Source organism: Cervus canadensis, chromosome 5 (genome assembly GCF_019320065.1).
Source record: "Cervus canadensis isolate Bull #8, Minnesota chromosome 5, ASM1932006v1, whole genome shotgun sequence".
NCBI lineage: Eukaryota > Metazoa > Chordata > Mammalia > Artiodactyla > Cervidae > Cervus > Cervus canadensis.
This window is the reverse complement of record NC_057390.1, coordinates 71,463,825-71,491,575: the sequence shown is the minus strand read 5'-3', so window position 1 is coordinate 71,491,575 and position 27,751 is coordinate 71,463,825. Positions and strand designations below refer to the sequence as shown.

Sequence of the window (27,751 nt, the reverse complement as noted above, 5' to 3'; positions counted from 1 at the left end):
CAGCCTTAAGTGGAGCAAGGGCCCCAGGGCAGCTCTGTAGGCAATGTGTAACTGGTTCTCCCCAAGCTAGAAGAGCACAACCCAGGGACCTGGGGGAGGGGAGGGGGGCTTGTCGCAGGTGGAGGTTCCCAGCTCCCTGACCAACGGGCGCCTCAGCCCTCAACGCCCCTCACAGAGGGCTGCATCCTTAAAGGATGGGGGTCCTCAGTGTTCTTCAGCCACTGAAAGAAGCAGGATGCTGTCAGCCACTGTAAAAATGTGACCTTTGAAAATTTACAAGAGCTCAGGGTTTAAAAGCTGCTGCGTTAATGATGCATCCTATTAGCATCTCATTAAAGAGAAGCAGAGAGAAGCCTGCTTGGCCAATGATGGGCAGAGAGGGCCACGTGGAGGCGCCAGGCAGGAGGAGGGCTCTCCTCGCCTGCCTCTGTGCCGAGGGCCATCATGTCACGGGAGCAAGGCCAGGAACACTGGGGAAAGGTCGGCGATGTCCTCGGTTATGGCAGTGGGAGGGGGAGAGGGGAGGCTTCCTCACCCTGCCTTCCTCTCCCCCCACCCTCACCCAGGCTGTTCTCCTGGCCCTGTCTGTGCCTTCTTGGGGTGGAGCCCCCTGGCGACGAGAAGTGAAACTCAAGGAGGCCTGGCCTTTGGAGTTCAGAGCTGGAGGTGCAGACCCATACATGGTCCCCCAGAAACCTCTAGAGCCTGGGGACCTCGAGTCTACCTTGGGCCTGGAGCCCCCCTGCAGGAGGACGGGGCTCCAGTCAGCCAAGCTGACTCACATCACCAGCTGCCACATTCTTCATCACCTGGGCGTCCAGCCGCCTCCGCAAAGAGCACCACCCGTGTGTATTTTTCTGGAGGGAGTGAAGGAGGGAATGTTCATTTATTCAATAAAATAAATAAAAAGTCCTGAACTGCACATTGCTCATAGCTTCAGAAGTTGCTACTGCCAAGCAGAATGAGTGTCCTTATTTATCTTTCCTAAAGAAAAGAAAAAAAAAAAAAAATAGGCTGTTTTCCTTCTCCAGCACAACCTCTTTCTTGTAGGTTGAACTCGCTTGTGAGAGTCGTGAAAGACACAGGCAGACAGCAGGCCTGTTGTAGCCACAGCTCAATTGTGCCAGTGCCCTGGGCCCGCCCCTGCACCCCCAGCTTCCTTCGGGAGTGCGTCTTGGGTCACAGATTGTGTAGCGGGGAGCAGACCCCCAAGGGCACGGCTGAGTCTCAGACACTGCGTGTCCCCGGTGCCTTGGGCAGGGCCGACCACAGAGCAGGGGCCCAGTTAACTGAAGAGCAAACCAAACTGCCAGCAAAGGCACAAGCGACCAGCAGGAACTCCTGAAGATTCACAGTCTGGTTGCCCACTCCCTGGTGGCTCAGATGGTAAAGAATCTGCCTGCAATGCAGGAGAACCAGGTTTGATCACTGGCTCGGGAAGATCCATTGGAGAAAGGAATAGCAACCCATTGCAGTATTCTTGCCTGGAGAATTCCAAGGACAGAGGACCCAGGAGGGTTATAGTCCATGGGGTCGCAAAGACCTGACTGAGTGACTTTCACTTTTTCACTTACCCACTCTCAAGGAGGAGACCCCAACCACCCTTCCTGGCAGCAGTGGCAGCCTCTAAGGACCAGGCCCAGGGCTCCAGGTCCACAAAGCCCTTCCCCATCCCGTCGAGTTAACCAGGCTGGGGCCATGGATACTGATTCATTAGAGGACAAAGGGCGGCTGCAGGAGGACCTGGAAAACCAAACCTGCCTCTAGCCTGGGTGGCCTCCAAGAATTCCAGGCCGCATGGAGGGGCTGTGGCGCCCCCTACTGGCAGAAAGAGTTGTTGTATTGCCAGTGAAGGAGGGGACTGGTGAGAGGGCCTGGGGACTCCACATTCAAACTTCAACCCAAAAAACAGGGCCCCAAACAGGACACCACACTGGCTTCTCCCCCCCACCCCCCGCCCTGGTCCAGATGCCTCTTATTATGAGGGGAGCAACCTCTGCACCTCTGAGCCCACGGCACCCCCAGAGCCTGGAAACAGACGGGGTGCTGCAGACAGGACATGCGGGAAAGCCCTCTATATAAAGACGCTGCAGATGCCAAGCTATTGTTTCCTAAATTCCCTGACTATTGGTGAGGGCGGCTAAATCCCCAAGCCCCTCGCCTATCCTAAGCTCCCATCTGTCCCGCAGACAGAAATGGGGCAGAGGCCTTCCTCTGATAAGGAAGCTTGTCCGCAGAATTGTTCCTCCCTTGGGAGATTCACTCTTTTCCTTTGTTTCCTGCGCTGTTCACAGAAGCGAAGTATCTGAAATGCAGCCCAGAGATAAAGTGCTGCCTAATGCAATTAGCTCAGCGCAGCCTACGGTCCTAATAGGATGCGCTCCGCTCCTCCCAGCAGGCCCTGATGCAGGCGCTGTTTGTCATCTGCATTAGGCATCAGAGCCCGGCTAAGTCCGTCCACCCTCCCACCTGCCAGGACTCTTCCCGGCTTCCTGGCGAGGAGAGTCCCGCTGCTCAGAGATGCCCAGAAGGGGGCGCTGCCTCCCTCCACCCCGCCAGCTGGGTCACTGAGTCAGCTTCCAGCAGGAGTCCAGAGCGCTGTGGCCTCACTGAGAGAGGCCTGCAGGTGCACCTGGAGGCCCCTTTGGCTTTCTGTGACTGTCCCCAGTGGGTGACTGTCTGCCCACACCCCACCTCACACTTTACCCCCAACCTGGCTGGGCTCTGGCTACCCTCAAACAAGCTCTGGTCAGTCCTCCTGGAACTATCTTGTTGAGACTCACCCCTCACGTCCCAGTACGGGACTCTCCAACGTGTCTTTTGGATTTTTTTTTCTTATTATAAATATTATAATATTATAAATACTGGGAATGGCCATAGTAGAAAATTTGGCAAATACAGAGATGTAGACCCGAAAAATTGATGCTTTTGAACTGTGTTGTTGAAGAAGACTCTTGAGAGTCCCTTGGACTGCAAGGAGATCCAATCAGTCCATCCTAAAGGAGATCAGTCCTGAGTGTTCATTGGAAGGACTGATGCTGAAGCTGAAACTCCAGTACTTTGGCCACCTCATGCGAAGAGTTGACTCATTGGAAAAGACCCTGATGCTGAGAGGGATTGGGGGCAGGAGGAGAAGGGGACGACAGAGGATGAGATGGCTGGATGGCATCAACAATTCGATAGACATGAGTTTGAGTGGACTCTGGGAGTTGGTGATGGACAGGGAGGCCTGGCATGCTGCGATTCATGGGGTCGCAAAGAGTCGGACACAACTGAGCGACTGAACTGAACTGAACTGAACTGAGGTGTAGACAAAAGAATAAAAGTGTCCTTGAATCCCTTCACCCAAGAATGACATTCCTGAGACTTTTTTTCCATATTAATCCATTCCTGGATTTTTCCCTCCTGCACATATTATTTTACCCAGTGAGGTTATACGTGTGTCATTTATGTCCTACTTTTCTCATTCAGCATTATACTGTAAACATTTTGCCATCTCCTTAGGGAGTAAGCATGATTTTTATTGACTATATAATATTCCATGGTAAAGTGATAGCTCAGGGAGACCAATGCTGTCCTAGTGTTTGTTTCTGCCTTGAGGTTGGTTTTCTCATTAAATACATGAATTAGTAAATGAGATCCTGGGGCAGAGAGCCTACCTGCTTTCTGTAGGGAGGAGCTGAGGGTCCCAGAGAAGATGCTCCCTGCCTTCTGGCCTGGTGTCAGGACCTGTGCTGTCCTCCCAGGGGCCCCAGTCTCCACCTTTCCACACCTCCTCTGTGGAGTGGGACGCTGGGGGCCTTGGAGGCTGGCATGGAGGCAGGATGGGGCCTGGCGATAATGCATCAGAGAGTTGTCCTCTCACAAGTCAGAGGCTGGGCACATGGTGTTCCTGGGCCTGGACTGAGTATACAGTTGGTGCTCAATACCTGCCCATCCGTGGTTGATGCGGTTTATTAATGACCCAAGGACTGAGGGAACTTTACTTCTCACAGTACAAAGCTCTCGTTCCTTTCTGATAGCTCAGGTGATGGGGGAGGCACCAGGTTAGGTTGGGTGTTCCTGGAGGCCAGGAACTTAGCTGAGGCCACAGCTGCTGCTACTGAATAAAGACACCCTGTGCTTCTCTTGAGGGACTGGATGCAGGGCCAGGTCTCTGCCTCTGGAGGACTGCTTGGGGTTTGGGCACCAGGGCAGGACTCTTGCCAGGCGGTGGGTATTCACCCCCCTGCTCTGCTTCTTTCCAGGCCCCCGGCATCTCCAAAGCAGACAATCAGTCCCAGGGACTCACGACCAGCATCCGATGGGGGCAGACACCCATCAATCAGTCCACGCCTTGGGACACTGATGAGCCACCCTCCAAACAGATGAGGGAGAGCGACAATCCAGGTGTGTACTTCAGGGTGGACGGAGACACCTACCCTCCGGCTGGGGCAGGCGGATGTGTCTGAGACCTTCTGGGTGGCCGAGCTCCTCAGCAGGTCCTGACCCATGGCCTGCAGCGGCCCGGACCTCAGGCTGCATCCAGGACAGGGAGGAGGGGCAGAGGGTGTGTGACTGTGTGTAATTCCCTGGGCTGTGTCTCTATCCCTTTCTCTGTTGCTCAAGAAAATACTGGAAGAATAAGGGAGAGAGAATGACATAGGAGTGACTCTGAATCTGCTTTGAGTTATTTTGGTTAGTCATTCCCAAATCTCACTACTCTGATTCATAAAATTTCCTAAGTCATCCATCCAGTGAGGTCTTGCTTTGCCAACAGTTACATGAGAACTGAGAGGTTCCACTCACTGGGAACTGGGGGTTTACCACCTCCTATAGCATCTCAGGCCTTCTTTGGACAGCTCCAACCATAACAAAAACCTTCCCTGTTATCTCCCATTGATCCCAGGCCTCCCCTTGGGATACACAAAACATATGAGCTTGGCCAGTCACACCACAGCCATACAGATATCTAAAGACCCCCATTCATCCCCCTCCAAGTCTTCTGCAGGAGGAACATGCCCTCAAGCCTAGTCCCTTCACCTTCCTGGGCATTATTCCTCTCTTTGCATCCCTCAGAACCAACACACAGAACACAAGAATGGTCTGCAGTACCTTCTTCACTCAACCCCTCTACCTCGATGATTGCAGCCTTACCTCACTTCTGCTCTGCTGGTAACCACATCACATGCTCTCTCAACAGTAAGACCCCAAAGCTGTCCAGGGGGCTACTCTGTCCATTTCCTCACAGTCTGGCTTAAGCAGCTGGGTGTGGGGGACTCAAGAGCAAGACCATGTCCATATCTTCCTGTATGACTCTTAGCATCTTTTCCTGCTTATATTGCTGACCTATGCCTAACCCTCCCAACATGATGTCACCTGCAGACTTGGTCATATGTCTTCCATTCCATCATCCAAATAACTGATAGAAAAGGTGAGCACATCACTAGAGACCTCCCTTGATGTCTCCAGCATCCTCTGGGCCATTCACTGGCTCATGAGTCAATCACTTCTGAGGCTCTACCTCTCTATATGTTCACCATGGAGTTACCCAAGGTTTCACCAGCTGTGCTCTGAAGTTCTGATGTGGTTTTCCAAGCTCCCTACCAGTCCTGCAGAGGACTGAGTGTCAGATGGCCCGCCTTATCCTAAAGACATCATATTTGCTCACAGCGACACCACTTCCTATTCTACAGGCTTGGAAACAAGCCCCCTTAGCGGCCCGTTCTAGAATTTTGCTGGCACTGCTTCACGGACACTTGTCAGCTTCTAGTTTTCTCCATCCTCTCTCATTATCAAAATTGGGTGCCTCGTTCTGGGTGTCATCTCATTGCTCACAGCAACTCGGTGAAGTTGGCAGATGAGGAATCTACTCATGGAAGGCTTTGCCTAAGATCACTCAACTAGTGAGGGCCAACCCAGTGGGGCTTCATCTAATCACGGATTCCTAGTCTGTGAGCTCCAAGGACACAGGCTCCTCGTCCACCTCTCTGACCCCAGCACTCGGCCCAGGGCTGGAGGCAGTCGGTCGGTGTCTGCTGAGTGAATTGTGTAACCGGCAGATGACATCTGTTCCATTTCCCTTGCAGGCACAGGGCCGTGGGTGACCACAGTGGCCGCCGGGAGCCAGCCTGCCCTGATTGCACACTCCTATGGAGTGGCCCAGCCTCCCACCTTCAGCCCGGCGGTGAACGTCCAGGCCCCGGTCATCGGGGTGACCCCCTCACTGCCTCCCCACGTGGGGCCCCAGCTCCCGCTGATGCCAGGCCACTACTCACTCCCACAGCCGCCCTCCCAGCCGCTGAGCAGCGTGGTGGTCAACATGCCTGCCCAGGCCCTGTACGCCAGCCCACAGCCCCTGGCTGTCTCCACACTGCCCGGCATCGGGCAGGTGGCCCGCCCGGGACCCACCGCCGTGGGCAACGGCCATATGGCAGGGCCCCTGCTGCCTCCACTGCCGCCGGCCCAGCCGTCTGCCACTCTCCCCAGCAGTGCCCCGGCCACCAATGGGCCCCCCACGTCAGACTCGGCCCACGGGCTGCAGATGCTGCGGACCATTGGCGTGGGAAAGTATGAGTTCACGGACCCCGGGCACCCCAAAGGTAAGTCCTGCTGCCCACACGCTCCCATGTGCCCGCACCTGTGCCCCCGTCTGTGGTCACCACCACAGCACGCACAGGAGCCTGGTTCCTGGTGCCCAGCTCCCCAGCAGTCCTTCACTGCTTCCATCCAGGCTTCAGTGGGGCCTCCCTGCCCGGGACAGCTGGGTCTTAGACTGGGGAGGCAGAGGGGAAGGTGGAGGGCAGGACAAGGAAGGCAGGAAAACGTGGGTGGGCAAGCAGAGGAGGGAGGGGAGAGCCTGCCAAGTCCGGGGCCTTCCGCCTTCAGCCCGACCCTGGCCCATTCTCCCATCTGACCCAAGGCCAGGCCACAGGCAGCATGAGCAGAAATCCTCCTCTTAGGGCCCCCTAGAACGTCCCTTCGGGGGCCTTCTCCATTTTCCACTCATAAAAACAGTCAGAACATGAATTGGCTGTGTGCCCATTCACCCCCCCCCCCCAGAAAAGCACCCACTGCTGTGCGTTGGATGAGAGCAGCTCAGGGGTGTGAAATGAGACCCAGAAGACCCCCCCGGACACCTCCCCGGCCCATCCTGAGGCAGCTGAATGTTTGGTTTCGAGAACCCATGGGGGGTTCTGTGAGACCCCAAGAAAGAGCACCTCCAGCCTTCATTTAACCCCCTTCCCCAGGACCCGTTTTCATTCCAGATCCTTGAGAACAGAGCCGGGGGAGGGAAGACACCAGGATATGGTTCTAGGCTGGGCCCTGGCCCGAGGCTTAGAGCAGAGGGTGTCAGCAAACCAGCCTCACTCTTGACCAGACTTAGGGGTCTGGCAGCCAGCCGGGATGCAGAGCAGCTGGGAGGACCTGGGGCTGCAGCTGAGTCTGGGGTGTCAGAGGAGGGGAGCTTACATACCCCTAGATTCGCCCATCCCCTCAAGGTCCACTCAGCTGGGCCTCTGCTACTGCTGAGTGGGAAGGCAGGGCAGCCAGGCCTGGACCCAGGCATGGACAAGAGGATGCATAGTGGGTGGTCTGCTCTGCTGGGCTTCTAGGCTCCCTCTGAAAGAGGAGTAGATGGTCTAGGAAGTGTGAACCTCGGGCAAGACGCCTCAGCCTCCCTACTTACGAACTCTGAGATGTGGAGTGGGGCTGCAGACCAGAGTCTTAGCAGAGTAAGGGCTCCAACCAGCCATTCTCTTCCAGCCTGCTCTCCTGAATCTCTATCTTTATCCCTGCGAGCAATTTCCAGACCTTGTCAAGCGTCCCAACAACAAAGCCGTGTCTAGATCTCTGTCGGGTTTAATTCCCAGTCTGATTGAGCCCTGACTGCCCTTGTTTTGGAAATCAGCACTAGTTTTAAATGAGAAAATTACATCTAAATTTTGGTAAACTCTTGCTTTGTTTAAGATCTTTTTTAAAAAATTGACTACATTGTTTTTTGGGTTTTTTTTTTTTTTATTTGAATTGTTTTGGTTAAGCTCCCTCTCCCTTTGAAAAAAAAAAAAAAAACTTACCCACAGTTTATATGCCACCAACTGTGACACACGGGGTACTGGGTGTCCGGCTACGCCCAAGGCTGTGCCAAGGCCTGAAACACCACCAGAGTTTCCCTCTTCTCACCGTCAGGTGGGGGGAGGAGTGTGTGTCCACCCCACCCTCACTCCATCCCAGGGAAACTCCTAGGACCGATGAAGTTCTTGCTGCCTTGCCAATTTCAAGCATCCCCCCAGCAAAAGGTGTTGGTTCTGTGCAAAAAGGTAACTGGCCCAGACAGGACCGGTTCCTGGTTTAGGGTTTAACATACCCTGCCCCCTGAAGCTGCCAGGCGTAGGCACATCTGATCACCATTAGGCATCTGAGTTCATAAGATCATGAAGATGTAGGTGGTCAAGGCAGGTCCCTGCTGAGCTCCTGTTCACGCTGGGCCTGCAGGCCCTGCAGAGCCACGCCTATAACAGCATGTGGGGTCAGACAGTGTGAACCATCCTCTATCATGGGCCTGAGCCCATAGACAGGAAGGAGCAAAGAGGGGCCCCTGGTGGGGTTTGCTCTTCCGGCCACTATGGTGTGAATTCCATGCCAGGCCTGGGAATGCTGTGGGCCTAGAAAGTGTTCACAGCCCCGCCTTCTGGGGAGCCAACTAGATTCCCCAGCTGGTGACCTGGTGACCTGTCCATCACACCAACTTCCATAGTTCTCCAGTGAACTGGCTGTTTCCCCAGAAATTACATTGAATTCTCTTCTCTATTTACGGCCCTCGTCAGCTGATTTCTCCCCCCGGTATTTGTGGTGAAGAAAGACAATGAAGCCTGCATGCACAAATGCCTCCCAACTCAAGCCTGAGTGGGTTTTTTCTTTCTTTCTTTTTTTTTTAAGGTAATTTCTCCTTTCATTTCTAATCTTAAAAGCTTTTATTGCTAAAGCTATAATTTATCTGTCAGATCTAATGTCAAACAACTGCATATTTTTTAAAATAAGAAACCCGAATTTTGAAACCAAATCTTCGAAACTTGCTACGTGAGAATCATCTTCCTGACAAGCCCACGTGGGTTTGGATTTGGGTCACTTTTAATTTTGCCCCTAGGGATTTTACATCTCCGAAGTCCAATTGATTTCACACTCCTAAATGACAGGCAGCTGGCTCTGAGCAGGAACCAAGAGGCCCCACATGAGAGCATCAACACTAGTCAGAACTCTACTTTAAAAAAAAAGAACTTTCCTTTTCTCCTGTTCTCTGTCTGAAAGCTTGCCGGGCATTATAATAAGATCCACCATAGAACTCCTTGAGATCTAGCTCATTAAAGTCCCGCGATTTTTCCTACTATTGTTTGACATGACAACCTGGTCTCTCATGGAGCCGAGTAATTACGAAAAGATCCCCTCCATGAAGAACAGGTCTTGCCAGCCAAAAGGATGGGCCACTGGTATTTTTAGACTTCATTAGTGCCCTGATTTTAAATTTCACATTTTGTTTCTTGTAATTATCTTCCCATCGACTGAGTTGAAATTTCAGTTGGGGCTCTGTTAGTGTGCCTTCCCAGAAAGGGCGTTGGGGCTTTCATTTAAAACTTAACCAGTTGAAAAATACAGGTGATGGGGAAATGTTTTTTGATTTGCAATAGGTCAAGCGATTGTCCCTCATCTCTGACTAGAGAAGCCGGTTTGCATGCAGCTCCCTGTAATGAATGTTATTTCAATGCATTGTGTGCCTATAGATTTTTTCTTAAGAAACTTGAGATAAACCTCCTTTCTTTCTCAAAGAACAATTTGGGGTGGGAGGAATCTGTAGAATTTCTTTTCTTTTTTTTCTAAGATTATATATTGAAAGCTAATTAAATTTTATGTGTGCAAAGTGATAAGGGGGGATGAAGATTTAGTTCCACTCAAATCCTTTTAGAAAATACCTGAGTCGTTTGTTGGTCTTGTTGCGTTGCACCCCTGGGCTGATCCATGGGCAGAGGTGGTGACCAGCAGCAGAACTTGTGAACCCGCAAAGTCCAGTGTCACATGAACCCAGCTATGTGTGTGTCACTGCAGAGCAGGCTACTGTTGTCATTCTTTCTAGCCCCTGCCTTCTTCCATGAAGGACTTTTGGTGGCCAGGAGGGTGACCAGAGACCCCCTGAAAGCCCCAGACACTGGACCTAGTGGTGAGCTGCAGAAAGGCTATTGTATTTTCATCTGCGTGTCCAGGGAGAGAAAAGCCAGGCTGCAACTATCCCCTCTGGCTTCTGGACCAAAAAGCAAAGTCCAAGTTGACCAGAAGTGAAGAAACTTATCTCTTTTGACTTTAGATTTCATAGGCCCTGGGTGAAGGGCCATGAGGGTTCTCAGGGCTGGGGAGACCTATAGTAGGTGTGTGGGCAGCCCCTCCCTATGGGTTTTGCATCTCCTCCGTTTCACTCTTGCCCCTGAACCTCCACGCCATGGAGCTCTGTCTATCCTCTGCCACCTTCTATTTGGACAGCAGTTGCCCCAGCCTCCCAAGGGGCAAAAACAGGATCCAGGAAAGGGACTTGGAGGCAGAGTGGACAGCTGTGTGACTGAAGCAAGACTTCTAACCTCCCTGAGCCTTGCTTGCCTCATCTTGAAAATGGGATGACAGTACCACAATCATCAGGCAGAGAGGAGAAGTGAATGAGATCACAGGCTTGACCGTACAGAGCACTGTGCCCACTTATCACCAACCCAGTTGCTCCTGCTGACACAGGCCCCAGGTTTGGGGATTTTAGCAGAGAGAGAAGCTGGCAAAGACACAGAAAGCAGGGCCCCCGCCCTAGTGCAGAGGAGATGGAAGAAGCCCAAGCTTGTTCACGGGGCTGCCAGCCCCTGGTCAAGCTGCTTAACAGGAATGCGGTGTCCCCATCCCTAAAAGGGAGTGGGATGAGTCATCTTCCTCACCCCCAGCCCTGGCATTCAGCATCAATCTCATCTCTCCCTGCTCCAGCCTCTGACACACCAGGGCAACCCACTCCCTTAATATAGATTCTAGAAGAAGCCAGGGATGCAGGATAAAGCTGTCTGCCCACACATGCTTAGCCCAGAGGCACAAATATCCCAACTGACATCACCTTGCCACAGACCTGCTCTTCCTATCTCTGTCTCAGAAATGATACCTTGAATCCATGCAGGAATTCAGAGTCCAAACCCATGGTCTTCCTTATGCCCTTAGGCACTGAGTTTGGAAACTCCTTTGATTCTGCCTCCTCTAAATTGGTCCTCTCCTCTCAGTCTCCACGCCCACCTTTCAGGCCAACATCACTCCAGGCCTGCATCAATGGCCTCAACAGTACAACCCCTCCGTCCAGGGTCCATGCTGCCACCAGAGTGATCATTTCAAAGCACGGGTCTGGTTCTGTTACTCCCTGCCAAATGCCTCCAATGGCCCCACTGCTCTCAGGACAGAGCCCAACCCTTGACACGGTGCTCCAGCATCCAGCTCCTGCCTGCCTGCCTCCCAGCTTCATCTCTTACCATCTCTCATCACTCTGCTAGCAGGCTGCCCTGTAGCCATTCTGCGGTCTGGGTTCTCTCCTGTCCAGCTCTGCTCTGGGCCTTGGCTGAGCACTTATGATACAGTTTGCCTGTTCCTGGGTCATTCTCCCAACTAGACTGTGAGGTCCTGGGTTGGGGGCCGGCACAGACTCCAACCCATTCCACCCGTTTCCAAGCCAGTACCTGGCGCTAAACAATGAAGAGTTAGAGGAATGAAGGCATAGAGCCCTGGGGTGGGAATTATCCAGCGAGGTCCTGTGACTTCTCTGCCGCTGCCTCCTCCCTTTGTATGGTGAAAACAGGTTAGTACTTGAGGGTCATGGCATGTAGGGAAGTCTATGTTAGACTTCGTTCTGTAGCTTCCTGGTACCCCCCATACCTGCCCCATGCTTCTGAGAACAGAAGTCCATCTATTTCAAAGCTCCTCCTGTAGCCAAGCACCTCCACCAAAATATTAATCCTTACCCCAGAGCATATGGGAGCTGAAACTCTGCCTTGAAGATGAAGAAACTGTTCTTCATCTGTAAAAGGGGGATAAAAAATAGAATCTGCTTCTTATGATTGTGAGGAGTAAGCGATTTATTTTACATAAAGCCCTTAGGATAGTGCCCAGCCCTTCATAATTACATATAAAAGTCTTTGCTATGATTCTCTTTACTCCTGGTACAGGGCCATCCTTCAGTGTCCGTGGCCTTTTAGGAACCCAGGGGAATGTGAGAAAGTAAAGACCATTTTGCCTTCCAGAGTCTTAGGAGATTACATTAACATCATGATGTTTGAAGCACCTAGTTCCCAGAGGTCCACTTTGTACAAGAGAAAATTGCCTTCTCTCATTGCAACATTTTACAATCCCCTACCATCACCATAACAACCAGAAGGAACCAGCCCATTGCTGGAAACCTCCTCCTAATTCCAGGAGCTATTTGTCTTGGGAGGACTTCTCCTAATGACCCACAGGGGCTCTCAGCGTCCTTTGACCTTCAGCTTGATATTGGGGGTGCCCAAGGCACTGCAGGGGTCCTCCCCAATGGCCATATCAATAGATGGGACAAATAGAATTATGTCACTCCTGCAGACAAAACAACTAAGGCTGTAGGTGAAGGGGGGTGAGGAGCATGTGGCTGGCAGCGTGAAAGGTGGCCAGGAGCCCAGGTTCTGCACCAGACTGCTTGGGTGGAATTCAAATTCCACTACCCACTAACCCAATGAACTTGGCTAGAAACCTGGTATCTCTAAGCCTCTAAGTTATCTGTAACACAGATATAATAACAGTGCCATCTTCTTAGACCTGCTTTAAGGATTTAACAATGTATGTAGAGCCCAAACACGGTGCTTGGCACATAGTATGCTTACAATAATGTTAGCTGTTGTTATTACTGCCGCTACTATAAATTTAAAGAATGCTGGGCGGTGAGGCAGGGAATACTGTCTGAAGCACCTTTGGCTCAGGATCTCCATTATTTTTAAAGCAAGGTTGTCCAAAATAATCTCCCAGCTCTGACTGACACAACACTCAACACAGACCTGGAACCAAACCCACAGTCCTGCCATCATGACAACTTTCCCCTTTCCAGCTCCCACCCCAACACACACGCTCCCCCAGGAAATAAGTGTCTCAGAGCCTATGAAATCGGAAAGTCCATCTCATCTCCATGAGGCCTTTCTTCCTCTCCCAGCCTGCCACAGAAGGCCTTCCTGCCTTCACCGGGCTCTGTCCTCAAGGGGTTTGTGAATCATTAATTGGAGGATTGTCCAGGGCTTAACGGTTTTGTTAACAGATCATTTGACAATAAATGAACCAGGCAAGTGGAAAATGCAGCACAGCGGTCAGACCACCCAGCGACGGTGTCATGCTTGGAGCAGGCGGTGGGCCCTGAGCCCCGGTCTGTGTTTGTCCCTCTTGGGGCCCCACCGCTCAACAGGGCACAGGCAGAGCAATGTGCCCAGGGCCCCTTCTCAGTAAGCCCGGAGTGGGACATGGGCTTTCAGCCCCAAATCTCCACTGAGCATCTTCCAGTTCAGAAATCCCACTCTGGCCCTAACTGTCTGACAGGCAGGGCCAGAGGAGTCCAGACAGCGACTGGAATGGGGTGGTGGGGGAGGCTCTTCAAGTGGGATCGCAGGGAGGAAACATTTCCATTCCCGGGATTTCAGAAAATGACGGTGATCCACAGCAGGAAGCCAGCTGCCAGGGTCCCAAGCCCTGTCTTCTCTCAGAAGCTGTGACCCAAGCAGACACCAAGCAGGACTGACCACTAGGTTCTGCATCCCTGACACTCAGAAGCCACTGACAGGCTCAAGCCCTGTTACTTCCCTCCCTACTGCACCACGAGGTGTTTAATGAGCAAGTAGGGGGCTTCCCCAGTGGCTCGGTGGTAAAGACTCGGATTTGATCCCTGGGTCGCAAAGATCCCCTGGAGAAGGAAATGGCAACCCTCTCCAGCATTCTGGGGAATGCCATGTACAGAGAAGCCTGGCAGGCTACAGTCCATGGGGTCGCGAAAGAGTCAGACAGGACTTAGCGACTGAACAACAACAATGTGTGTGTAGTATTAGGCACCTACTGTGTGCAGAGTCCACACTTGGCTTCTCCCAGGCACAAGAGGCACACCCCGTGCAGGTCTCGGCTCCTGCTGAGCCTGAAGTCCTGTGATCATGTCCACGAGGTTTCAAACACCATGTTGGGTGCTAGGAGGGATGGAGGTCTCCCTGGAAGACCCTGAATTCCACTTGCAGGGGGGCGGGGGGGTCAGTAATAAGAGCTAAGGGGCTGGAAAAGAGAGGTCAGTGTGGACTGAGCCTTTAAAGGCAGTTGAAATGATTCAGAGGAGGCAAGTGAAAGGCAGGTAGTTCCACAGACACCAGCTCTTAGGAAGAAGGCCTGAGATAAGCGCCAGGGACCCAGAATCATGACTTCAGTTCCACAGAGTTTTACACACACACACACACACACACACACACACACAAATGGTCCTCAACGCCCATCCTGATCAAGGACAGGTTCAACTAGTGGTTTATGCTGATTTACACCCATGCAATTCATTCTCTGAACCCTTGACATATAAGGTCCAGAAAGCCTGGGCTTTGCTCGGGCTTCCCAGTAGTTCTCTTTACCTCTGCCCATCAGTGATGGCACAGTAAGAGTCCATGATGTTGGGCAAGTTCAATTCCTCAATCCCCGTGGCCGTTCTGGTCTTACAAGGTGAAGACCTCTTGGTCTTCAGGGGCTTTCCTCTGGGAAGGAAGCACTTCGGGGTCATTAGCTTCCAACTGGGAAATTGATGCACACTCGGGATCCAGGAAGTCTTGGTAAACATTTCTCTCTCCTATCGTAACACACGTTAACGGCAAGTTTCCTGTGGCCTGATCACTATTCAAACAACCAACATGTGCTATCTTGCCAGGAAAGGCATGTCCTGTCAGGCTGACCCTTAGGGCTTTTTAGTTCAGTTTTCAAGGTTAGAGATGAGTTTCAAGAAGGGGTGAGCTGGGCAGGTCTGGCATGCCTGCTGCCTCTTCCCCAGGGATGGGGAGGTAGCAGTACCCCAAGCTGTGAGACTGTGGCACAAACCTGGCTCAACAAAAAATGATTCAGTTACAACTACATTCCATTCAGGAGCATGCTTACTATTCTAGAAATTGAAAATGTGAAAATAATACAAGCATAGTAGGTTAGGAACACAAAACATCATGTCAATTGCTTGAAGAAAACAATGGCCAAAAGGTTGCCATCTATTGAAACTGTTGTCATTGCCTGTTTTCTTAGTGTAACTCTATTTAAAAATATGTATCTTAGAGGGAAGCCCAAGCATTTTCAGTGCAGCACCAGAATGTTCTTCGCCTTGTAGCTCTCCCTGCAGGGGTTCGGATGACCAAGTACAGCACCGTTGACCGTCTTGTTTTGCCCACTGGCTTCTCACTGCCTTTTCCTCCCCTCTTCCCAGTGACCACTCAATGCTCTCATGGCTCCGTGTCTCAGACCCAGACCTAACACACATCCCAGGCAAACACCTATTAGTTTTTTACCACTTTCGGCAAGACCAATGTCATGGGCTATATGTTAGTCGGATCAGGCTGGCATTACAGAACACTACAGACTGACTCAACAGAAGTTAATTTTCCCACAGTTCTGAAGGTTGAAAATCCAAAATCAGGGTACCCACAGTTTTTCCAGTGAAGCCTCTCTCCTTGGCTTGCAGACAGCCATCCTCTCAGTGTCCACACGTGGCCTTTCCTCTGTGCATGGGCTCCTGGAACCCCTTCTTATAAAGTCATATTGGATTAGAGCCCTATCCTATGCTCTCACTTAACCTTAAATACCTCCTCAAAGGCCCTATCTCTAAATACAGTCACACTGAGGGTTAGGGTTTCAACATAACAATTTAGGGAAGAGAGGCCTTCCAAGGTGGCGTTAGTGGTAAAGAACCTGCCTGCCAATGCAGGAGACGTAAGAGACTCAGGTTAAATCCCTGAGTCAGGAAGATCCCCTGGAGGAGAACATGGCAACCCACTCCAGAATTCTTACCTGGAGAATCCCCATGGACAGAGGAGCCTGGCGGGCTACAGTCCATAGGGTTGCATGGAGCTGGATGTGACTGAAGCAACCTCGCAGCAGCAGGACATGATTCAGTCTATAACAGGCTACATATATCAGTCCAGCTGGCAAATGGGAAGGGTAGCCCCTCACCACAGCAAAGTTACTTACTTGACAGTTACAATGTAACTGCATGTATTTTCCATGCTTGATACTTATTTGAACTTTTTCATCGATTTACTATAATCATTTTTACCAGTTCAAGCCACTCACTCTATTCCTTATCAGCTGAGCACTGTCTGTATTTTCCACCGTTGGAATCATCCATATTTGGGGTTAATTTTTTATTTCCATAGAACCTTCATGCTGGGAGGGATCTCAGAGCCATCCAGCAGAAGCAAGAATCTGCCCTCCCCCGCTGGGGACTAAGCCACAGCCACTCACAGCTCGATGGTTTATGATGTTAAATGGTCAAGAACTGTCTTCCTGTAACTTCCATGGTCTGCCCTCTGGGCCCATCAGAGCAAAGCTGGCTCCTGTTCTCCATGACAGCCCTTCAGATTTGTGATGGTGGCAGAATTTCCTTTTCTACAAATATCTCCAGTGACCTCAGCAATTCATCCTATGGGTCATTTGGTCCTTTACCATGCTGGGGTCCTCCCTAATCATGCTCCAGCTTGTCAAAGCACCTCTTAAAGGGATACCAGGCAACAGTCACCCCCTTGGTCCTGAGCATCACACTGCACATAGTCTAACTTTTCTATAACAATCATGATTTATTTGTATAAAACACACTCATACACACCCAGGCACACACTTCAACTTCCAAGTTAAGAGAAAAGAAAAAACAACCTCACAAAAATCCTCCTGTCCACTCCACCAAATCTTTAGGGTCTCTTCCCTCCTCTTCCTCATCAAGGTTGGGGTTATAGATAATTCCTCTTTATAGAGCTCCCCTTTCCTATACCCTTTTGCCCCCAGTCTTGGCCGTAGCATCAAGCTGACCTTTCCACTGAGTTTTCAAAATTATTTCCCCTGAAGACTAGGGGTTAGATGTATCTCAGCCCAGCCTCTCCACACCCACCTCACAGCTATGCTCTCCCCCAAGCACTCATTGCCTGCCCCTCTTTAGTGGGAATTTACTCCCAAGCAACACTCTATCCCCCTCCTTTCCACCCTCTGCCCCTCCCCCAGGATAGTGAACATCAGTGTAGGATATTATCTTAAAGGTCATTTAGAGTCCCGCCACCCCCTCAGTTACAGATGGGGAAACTGAGGTTCAGAGGTGTCACCAAGCTAGGACAAGGAGCCACCTCTAGCAAATTCCCTGTGACCACCCCCATCCACTAGGAACCTCTGCTGCTAGGCGTTTTCTCTAGAAGCTTCTCTCTCCCTGCAGACTGAACACCACTTACAGTCAGGCCCAGCGTCTGCCTGGATGCACTGGGCTTGAACACTGTGCCTCTCCAGGACCCACCCAGGGGGGTACACACTGCCTGGCACACACAGCCCACAGGAGTGCGGTGCTGGCTGGCAGCTCCACCAGGCCTGAATGAGAGGAAGCGGAGGGACAAGGTACCACATGCTTAAAGGGGGGGGGGGGGCCAATCATGATGCCAGCGTGGGGGCAAGGTCCGTGGTGGCCCTAGGAATGTGGACTGATGGGGAAGAAACAAGCAGAGGGGCAAATCCTGTAACGTGGGCTCCAGGGCCCTCATCCCATCACTCCCGTGGCTGGGGCTTGTCCTAGAAGTGCCTGCTTAATGTTTCCCTAGGCAGAGCCCCATCCTCCAGGTCTCTACAAACATTGGGTGGTTTGGGGCTTTGCTTTTAACTTGGGGTCTTTCAAAACTGCCGTTATATTGTGGTTATTTTAGTAAGAGCGAAGCTCTTATTTCATTTAAAGAGCGAAGCTCCCTCCAAGAAACATGAACACCTTTAGTGGCCAGCCATGTTGGTCCATTAGAGTCCAGAGAATCTCTAAGAGCCAAAATAGTGGCCCAGTTCACACACCCAGGATGTCTTCCTCTTGTTCAAACCCCAGGACCTTGTTGCCAAGGACCTCAAAGGCCCCTACATTTAGGAACCACCAAGTGGTGACTCTGAAGGCTCTCAGACCATCTGGCCATTTGAACAGACAGCTTTCAGAAATTCTGATTGATGCAAAAATGAATCCTGTCTTTTCAGTCTTTCTTCTATATGGAGATATTCTTTACCTTCCGAGACCCACCAACAGTTATTTACGAGGTGAGGTTCTTTTGGTGTGAGCAGGGACTCCAGGATTCCTAATTTAATGTCATTCATCCCAGAAGGCAGAGAAGTAGACATGTGGCCTCCCTCTGGGTGTTTGCAGTAATGACACCAACCCAGGCGGTAAGGCTGGACCTGCCAAGTGGTCTCAGGCTGTGTGTCAGGGACCACCATTCCCAGGGGCTGGTCCAGTGCTGATAGATGTACCCTTGTCTTCCGGAAGGGCACAGAGTAGGGAGCCAACATTTTACTATCTACTCACTCTGTGTTTATGTAATCCTTGCAGTGGGCCTGTGAGGTAGATCTTGGGTGGAAAATCAAAGTCTGGGTATATAATCAAGACCCAAGCATAAGTGGTAGAACAAGAAGGAAGTCAATCAAAACTACCTGCCTCTGACGCCCACCCCATTCCAACACACCACACCTTGAACCTGTATTGTCACTAGATATGTTTGGAGTAAGGATGGGCAAGTCCCACAGTGGCTGTCTTATGTCTCTAAGAGTCATGCGTCTGATATTTCTCAATATAGACTGATGATTCTTGGGTTCTTTCCTCATCTCCAAAAGTGTCATGTAATGGATGGGTGACTGTATGGGTGGACTTAATTCCCAAAGTTAATCCTTGCGACACAAGGGCATTTTAGGAAAGCCACAGACAGGGCATTCACTGACCACCACCAAAGCCATTGGAGCTTGGAAGTCAGGCAGACTTTCCTGTCGCTACATCTCCCACGCCTTATTCAAAGTATTGCCAGTGCAATAAAGTTAATGGAGCCCGTCATCCTATGAAAGAACCAATTCTGGCCAAAGATGATACATCTTTGAAGTTAACGAGGTCTATTAATTGAGCTTATGCCCTTTTAAATGAGCAAAATTTTTGAAATCTACTAAATAGCAGCACATCCATCTAGATGTAGTTACTGACACCTCATATCTCTGTCCCTGGTGGCTCAGATGGTAAAGAATCTACCTGCACTGCAGGAGACCTGGGTTCAATCCCCGGGTCTGGAAGATCCCCTGGAGAAGGGAATGGCAGCCCATTCTGGTATTCTTCCCTGGAGAATTCCATAGACAGAGGAGCATCGTGGGCTGCAGCCTACGGGGTTGCAGAGTTGGACACGATTGAGCGGCTAACACTTTTCATATCTCTGTCACCGATGGACAAGGAGCACCAGGGTAGAGCTCTGGGAACTGGCTTTCAGCCAACATCTAGCATAGCCACCAGCTCCTTGGGAGTTCAACAGATATGTCTGACCAGCCATTCTGGCCTGAATCAGCCCAATACAGCCATGGAGACCAGACAACCATATGGTAAATCACTCAAAGGAAAAAGCGATCAAACTGAAGCATGCTCTCTTGAAGAGCACCCACCCCAACCCACAGCCTCTGAACCCTTTAGTCCTGGCCTCAGGATTAGGTGGGAGAGCTTCACAGGACACAGCTAGTCAGCCAGCCCTTCAAAAACAACCACCGCACAGGTGAATCTTGGGCTGGGTGGTCCTCGGGCTCAGGGAAGGGGAGCAGACACCGTTCCCAGGAAGTCGAGACCTGGAACTGGCCGAGCATAAGGACGAGGTCCAGACCGAAGAGGGCCCATCATGCCAGGGCCCCCAGGCCCCTGAACACATACCGACGCTCTATCCAATTTCAGTCTCCCCCCAGCCACCACCACTAACAGTTGCTGAAGAGCACAAAGTGATACTTGTTGTGCCCACAGAACATCTGCTGAAGGCAAAACTTGTGTTTATAGTTCTTCACTTCAAAAGACTGGCCATGTTATAAAAAGAAAGGGACCATCTGTCCCACTTCTGGACCCCAGCGCCTCTTGGAAAAGATTCTTGTGCAAGAAGACAGTGAGAAGTCAACACTGACTTCAGAAAACTATTTTGAGGCCGGAAAAGAATGGTGCCTCCCCGTCGAGGGGAAATCGAGGCGACAGATGAAAACCGGCTTTGTGGAGGTCAGGAGATGGCAGGCACCGCGGAAGGAGGCGAGCAGTGGCCCCGCTGGCACTGCCCAGATGTGCTGGCTATGCCAAGGGCCAGCTGGGAGGACAGAGGGGTGTGAGGAGAGAGCCAGGGGCCCTGGGGCCCCAGGAGAAGGCAAGAAAAAGTCAGCACCAGTTGGCAGTTACACAAAATCTGAAATCGTCCATATGCATCTATTCACCCCGGCTTGTCCAGCCTTTCTTATCCAAAACGCCCTTTAGGACAGCATCCCTTACTGCATCTTGGGGACCACCTTAGGCTCAATGATTCCCTTCCAGAAGTTGGTAACTGAGGCATTCTTCCAGAGTGCACAAGGGTCCAATCTGCCTGTGAGGCCTGCTGGGCAATTGTCTGCCTTAAGTTCTTGGGCACCAATACGGAAAAGTCACAGAAGAGGCCAGGAAAGGCGGAGCAGGCACTGAGGTGAGCATGAGGTAGGACTTGAGACAAGAGGTCCCCAGCCTCCCAGTCACACTCTCCCAGGCTGGGGGCCCTCCAACCACAGCTCCCCAACAAGGCTCTTCCCTCCCTGTCTCATTGGCTCAAGTCTCAGCTCACTGGCTCTGAAACAGCTCCTTCTCCCTCCCTCCTCCCCACCCCAGGAAAAAGTTGGGTTTCTACCAGATTCCAATCTGATTCCAGAAAACCTTGGTCTGTGTACCTCCAGTTTGAGGCTTCTTTTGTTTCAGATCAAAACCTGCTTTCCTTCTGAGGGTCTGTCCCTGGGGAGGACATGGGGAGAGAGGAGCTGGAGGTCAGAAGTGGGGTCCTCTGAGGACGCTCCTTGTTCTCTTCCTGCTTGTCTCTGATGGAGCATCCCCACTGGCTCATCAGGATAAATGAATTGAGAGCTTCGCCTCTGAACTGGAGAAGATTCACACGTTCTCATCCACGGTCTCAAACTTACTGAATTCCCCACCCACCCCACCGACCCCCGACTTGGGCACACACATTTAGATTCCAAGGATGAAGGCAGTTTCTGGAATAGCATATTCAAGGCTCCCAGAATCCTGAAAGGTCACCCTCCTTTTATTCTTGCCTCCTTTTACTTCTTTTCTGTTCTTATTGATTTCTTCGGGCACATAAGAAAACACAGTAGGCAGAGCCTGCTTCTTCCATTGAAATAAAGTATTCTGCAGTCAGACCACACACCATAAAGAAATAATTGCAGTCTGTATATATTGCTAATGGACATCTCTCAGCAATTCTCTGTCTCATAAGCTTTAAACACAGACATTAGTATAAATATGCAGAAATCCCCACTCGGGCAAATTACTCTGCATTTCTGAATGGAGGGAAGATTAACCATGTGCTGAAATCTTTGAAGGAGCTCAGCACAGCCAGAAAAAATTCTCTGGCCCTCTCTTGGAGGGAGTTTGGAACTCTGTGAAGCCTTGAGGACAGAGCTGCAGGCCGGGCTGGCTTCTCCTTTCCCCGAGCCCCCCAGCCCCAAGCCTGGGGCTCCCCCGGAGCACTGAGGAGGGAGTGGGCCCCAGCCAGAGCAGCCTCTCCTGAGCTAGTTGGTCACCCTGCTTCTGGAGTGAGAGGCTGAAGATGCATTTTTCTCCCCTGGCCTCTCAGTTGCCTGACAGAAGCCCTCAGGGATCGTCAGGCCTCTGAGGTAAAAGGCCCGTGAGGAGCCCTGAGGAGGTTTATAGAAGCAGCATCAACCCTGGGACAGGGCCTACAGACCCCTTTCTCGGGCCCTTCACACGTGGCTCCTCCTATTCAGTTGACTCTCCCTGAGGGTCCCAACTGCCCCCACAAAGGCCAGCACAGGGGCGAGGGTCTCTGTCTTCCAGGGCTCCACAGCCTGTGCCACCAGAGCTGAACCCCAGCTCAGCCTCAAGGGTCTGTGAGGAAAGCCCGCTCATCTTTCAGAAATCACCCCTCACCCCTGCTCAGGAGGGTGGGGAAGATGCCGCCCCCACCGTCAGCACAACAAGATGCTATGTCTGGGGGTGAGGGGGTCAGCTGATGGCTGATTAGAGGAGGCAACAGAGGTCGGGGAGGGCCGCACCCCCCACACACACACACACCGTGTTCTCAGCACAGGCCATGGATCCTCTCTACAGACGGAGGCTAGGGGCTTGGTTTTCCCTGGGCTGGGAGCAGGGGAGGTGGGCCAGGCAGGAGGGCCACCTGGGGGACTGTGGGAGGTGAATTATGAGCAAGTCAGGAATCACTGCAAAGCCAGGGGAGCCCGGCGCGCAGAGGTCTTCTGGTTATTTATTTTGCGTTCGCCTGCCTTTGCCACAGCAGAACTGAATGCGGCAGGAGAGGCACTTTACGGTTCTGAGGCAGAGGAGAGGGAGTTGGGCCTCTCAGAGCTGGAGCTGCAGCCCCGCGTCCTCGCCTGTGGACAGGATGGTCGGTCAGAGGGCCTGGGAACAAGGCCGTCCGCAGCCCCAGGCCTCCCATGAAGCTGGGGTTCCTATAACACCGGGTCTTCGAGGCACCAGGGTCTGAGGCATCCGCCTCAGCGAGAAGCAGGGTAGCTCGGGACCAACAGATCCTCTCCTCAGCCGACCCCCACGCGTGGCATACTTCACTCACCCAGCTCACCAGCGAGCATCTTGATGGTCTATTTTCAAGTCTGTCTCCCCCACTCGACTGTGAATGACTTTAGAACACCCCCGCCAGCGGCCGATTTAGCAACTTAATGTGAAATTTTTAAAGATACCCTTTTCTCAAGACCCTTGCCTGCCACCTACCAGAAAACTGTCACAATAACTAAAAAAAAATCTATGATAATGCCAGATGCATGGCGCCCCCTGGAGGTGTGCCATGTGCATTTGTGAGAGGCCTGTTAGGAACTTGCAGAGGGTGTTACCTCCCCTCACCTTTAGAAGGCGCTCTTCTGAGCACATTACTCCTGTTGACACCTTTAATTCTCACAACAACCTATGATGTGGTTGCTGTTATGACCTCCATCTTACAGACAAGGAAACCCGGGTTCAGAAACATGAAGTAACTTCCTCGTGCTTACCCAACTGCTCAGGGACAGAGTTGGGATGAAAACCCAGACAGTCTGGCCCCAGAGCCTTGCCCTTCACCCCATGTGCACTGTTACATCCTTGGCACTGAATTCTGGGTCAGGCCACGAGGATGCCCAGCAAGTGTGTGTTTTCTGGAACAACACGGAAGGGGCCTGGCTTCCTGTCCAGTTCAGCCTCCCCACCTTCCCCACACACAACCCTGAATCTCTGCCTGACTGTAAAGTTTCAGAGGTTCTGGGACACTGAGTCCCTACAGAGGCTGAGACAGGTTGCCCTACAAAGGCTGAGGCAGCCAGACTGAAGGAGGTGTCCAGACATGAGCCCAAGCTCGGGAGGACTGGGGAGCCCCAAACCTCCAGGAAGACCTTGGGCCTGTGAGCTCCTCTTCACCAGGGCCTTTCAGCCTCAGCCCACCTGCCCCTCCACATCCCCTCCCTCATCCAGGCCCTCCTGCCCACCCAGTCAGCCTCCACGTGGTCTTTCTACCTTCCACCCTCTGCTCTGCCTTCCATCCCTCGGGGCTCCCTGGGTGGCCATGCAGCCTCCCCATCTCCTCCTGGCCCCTGGTCTGCCCCTTCTCTCCCACTCTCCAGTCCACACTTAGAGCATCTCTAAAGTGCTCGTCTGACCAGGTCCTGCCCTAGTCAGAATCCTTCAGTGGGCCTCATTTCTCACTAAGCACCCTCACCTGTCTCTGGAGGCTGCTGCCCCCTCCAGCCACCCTAGCTAGGTGTGACTCTGGTCAGTGCCAGCTCCTGCCGCCTTCTCCCTCAAATGATGCTGACCCCTGTCTCTTCTGATTCATGCAGGTGCCTCCACCTGAGTTGAGGCAACTGGTGCTCCTTGGGGAGAGTTAGGGCTGGCCTCATCAGGGTTTCCTAGCCACCATCTTCAGACACCCCCCCATACCCCACCCCATGGCTGCCAACCAGAAACCAGAGAGCCCTCCTGAGGAACTATAGAGAAGAGTGTGTCTATGCCTACCTAAGAGTTTCCAAAGGGTAGAGAATTCCAGGAAAGAGGAGCACCCACCCCAACAAGAGCTGGTTCTTGCAGCCAAAAATGGGGGAGAGGGACTGAGGTTACTGTCCCCCAGCCCCAACCCTTGATGTCCAGCCCCCTGGGAATCCAGATCCTTTCCTGCGGGGCAGGGACTATTAGGGCAGAATGAGAGCTGGGGGTTGATCAGGAACATTCAGCCAAGTTCTGCCCTGGTCAGTCAGTAGGAAGAAGAGAAGCCCAAGCTCTGAATGTTGTATACATCCAGAAGAAGGCCCCACCTGTCCAAACATACCTGCACATGTGTGCATGGCCTACACTGCATTCATCACAGGGCCAGTCCTCTGCCCTGCCAGGCTCTAGTTGGGACTAGGCTTAGAACCCACCTGGCACTGAAGAAGGGGGAAAGGAGAACATGGATGTATAATCCCCATTCCAGGACTAGGTGATTTATCTGGAAGGATATGGTCTTATCCACCTGGGAGTAGAGACTCCCCCTGCCCCCACAATATACACACTGATTTTTGTCCTGAAAAAGATCTCAAAAAAAAAAAAAAAAATGAACAACCTCCCCAGCTGACTAGGAATAAGGGCAGAGAGATGATGAGTCAGTGCAGCTTGAGGCTCTGAAAAGTCATTTGCTGGGAGCTCTGGGACCCAATGCAGCCAAACGCATGAGTGAGGATGTTTCTCTGCGTGACTGTGCTGCCCAGTCCTCATGAGCCCGCTGAACCACACCTGCCCTTGAGAAGAGGGGACAGAGAGGCCAGCAAACATCCTCCAGGATCTGTGTTCCACAGGGGCAGGGCTTTGGGTCTGTTTCATTCACTGCTGCACCCCAGTGCCTGGAACATTGTAGGTGCTCAGTAAATATTTGCTGAATGTGTGAGTGAGTAGAATAAGTGGATGAATGAATGAGCGTAGCTGAAAGTGATCAATTCTGCCCACTGTGCTGAAGCATAAACCTTACCCCAGTGCTGTGGACACAAAGTGAGAATCAAGTGGGGATGAGACTAGACACAGGGTAAGAATCCAGGGGGTGGGGACAGCTTGAGCAAGGGCTTGAGATGGCTCCAGAGTTAGCGCGTCTTTAAGGCATAAGTCGTTAGTTGTCCTCTTTCAGTCATCTTCTATTTTATATAACTTAATTCAAATATTCTGTCTTTTGTCACATTTTCTCTTGTCCAGACACTTTTGCAGGGTTTAACCTTATTATTTTATTGTTGCCCACTAATCATAGGTAACTCGCGTTCTGATGGATCCTTGCCGTGGGCAGGACCATGTCACACTCCTGGGCAATGAGCAGAGAGCCTGTTTCTCCTAAGGGGTAGTTGTGATCTTAGAGGCTTTGACCATATAAGTCCTTGGCCATTTGAGGCATTGGCCATTACTAGGGTCACCTGGGGGTAGTAAAACTTCTGGTCTATGGCCACTGAGTTCACCAGAACCACCTGCAGTCCCAGCCCCTCCCCCTGGGTCCAGTCTGCCTTTCTTCCCATCCTGAAAGCCTGAGGTCCCCTGACCACCTCAAGTCCAGAGTCCAGGCCCCCAGCTGACTCCAGATCCAAGGCTTGGGCTTAGCCTTGGCTTCTCTCATCCTGCCCCGGGGGACCCTTCCCAAGGACCTCACCCATCAGGCCCCACCACTCAGCCCTCCAGCTTGCCTCCCCAGACAGCCCTCCCCAGCCCCACGCCCACATCCTCCTTTCTCTGTCTACATTGTGACCGTTTATGGTGTTTCTTGGACCCTGAGCCTCAACAAATGACCCCTAAATCTCTCTAGGCCCCTGGGACAACACTGCCCTGCCCTGAAGAAGGTAATGAGGGCGGGTAGGAAGCAGCGAACTATAGCAACTGAAAATTATAAAAGCAAGGCTTTGAATTAAACAGCTCGATTCAAATCTTGCTCTGACACTCTGTGGCTAGGGATTGATTCTCTCTGAGCCTCATTTCCCTCATATGTGAAATGGGGACCTTAGATCATAAAGTTGGCAGGAGAATAAAACAGAGGTAATGTAATCTGTGGATCTCAGCGGGACAGCAGAAAACACGCACCTTGGGGCCTTTTCAAAGTATGGCTGCATCCTCTTAACCTCCCAACCGGAAGGCACGGTTCAGGGTTGGCCATTGGGCATATATGACAAGGAGTCAGAAAGATGGAAATGGCAACCCACTCCAGTCCTCTTGCCTGGAAAATCCCATGGACGGAGAAGCCTGATAGGCTACAGTCCATGGGGTAGCAGAGGGACGGACACGACTGAAGTGACTAAGCAGCAGAAAGATGGCTGGGGCAGCGAATGTTAAGTGCCCCTGGCCCAGCACCCGACACCTGATAAACAACCCAGAAAGGCGCTAGTTTGTTCCGTACGTTGGGTTTTAGGGCCGGGTTCCGACTCCTCGCCGGCCTTAAAGCGCAACACAGCACCCAAACCTAGCAAGTCCCTTCGGCGCGGGGTTGGGTGCGCGGTCCCGGGAGACGGGAGGCCCCGCCCCCAGTGACGTATCGGGACCCGCCCCCCGCACGTGCCGGCGGGGAGGGAGGGACCGAGGGAGGGACCGCGGGAGGTTCCCGGCGCGCCGGGCGGTGGCGCGTCTGCAAACGCTTATTTGCATATGCTCAGGCTGGATATTTATAACTTCTCTTCAGCCAGTTCCAAGTTATTGATGTCTTAAAGTGACTTTAATCTGAGCCTTCTTTTCCTCAAATGGGCTTTTGATTTCCGGAGTGATATTATACATGGCTGTAAGCTATTGACTGAGCGATCGCCGTTGTGTTCTCAATGTGCTGATGCTGAAAATCTGCGATATAAATAAACTTCCTCTGGTAGAATCATTATAAAGCACAAGCAGCAGAAATTTATGGAAAGAACAGATTAAATGCTTAGACTTAAATTCTTCAGTGTGCTGCTTGCCCTAAACTGCTGTGTCTGGAGTTTGGGCTGCTGATTCAGGTGGAAAAAATCAAACGGACACATCGCTTGTCGGTGCATTTTTACTATGATCTATTGTGTTGCCAAAAGAGAAAGCTCAAAAGCTGCCATTGATAATCCTGGTTAAAACTTGGAACATAAATTATTAAGACGTGTAGTTTCTTTTCGGAGTGGTTGGGGACTGGGGCGTGCAGCACTATAAAGAAATATAACATCAATATGTGCTTATGCATTGTAATGTGGGACATTTTTATGCCTATAATAAAACATTCTGCCTACAACTATGTTTATGAAAGCAACAGATAGGAAGATCCATAATGCCACTTAATAGAGTTAATCACCTCCCCTCTGAATGGTTTAAAAGGCTTTTTATTGCTCATTGAAAGGCTCTGACCATAATTAATACTCCACACACTGTCAGGTGCCAATCGGAGGGCTGGAGGCAGCGAAGGGAGCTTTCTAGCACTAGTTCTTTCTAGTGCTGGGCAGGTTCTCAGAACTGGGTCCAGTTGTC

The 27,751-nt window shown here is 51.7% G+C and overlaps 1 protein-coding gene across 7 annotated transcripts in view; it reads left to right on the top strand.

Annotated features, from left to right (window-relative positions):
* Positions 1-27,751, top strand: part of KLHL29 (kelch like family member 29) — a 326,642-nt gene that overhangs the window by 251,965 nt on the left and 46,926 nt on the right. For all 7 annotated transcript variants that reach the window (XM_043469264.1, XM_043469265.1, XM_043469262.1 and 4 more), the window contains 2 exons: positions 4,248-4,389; positions 6,069-6,581. In XM_043469264.1, coding sequence (XP_043325199.1) covers positions 4,248-4,389; positions 6,069-6,581 — 655 coding nt within the window. The remainder of the gene's footprint in view (positions 1-4,247; positions 4,390-6,068; positions 6,582-27,751) is intronic.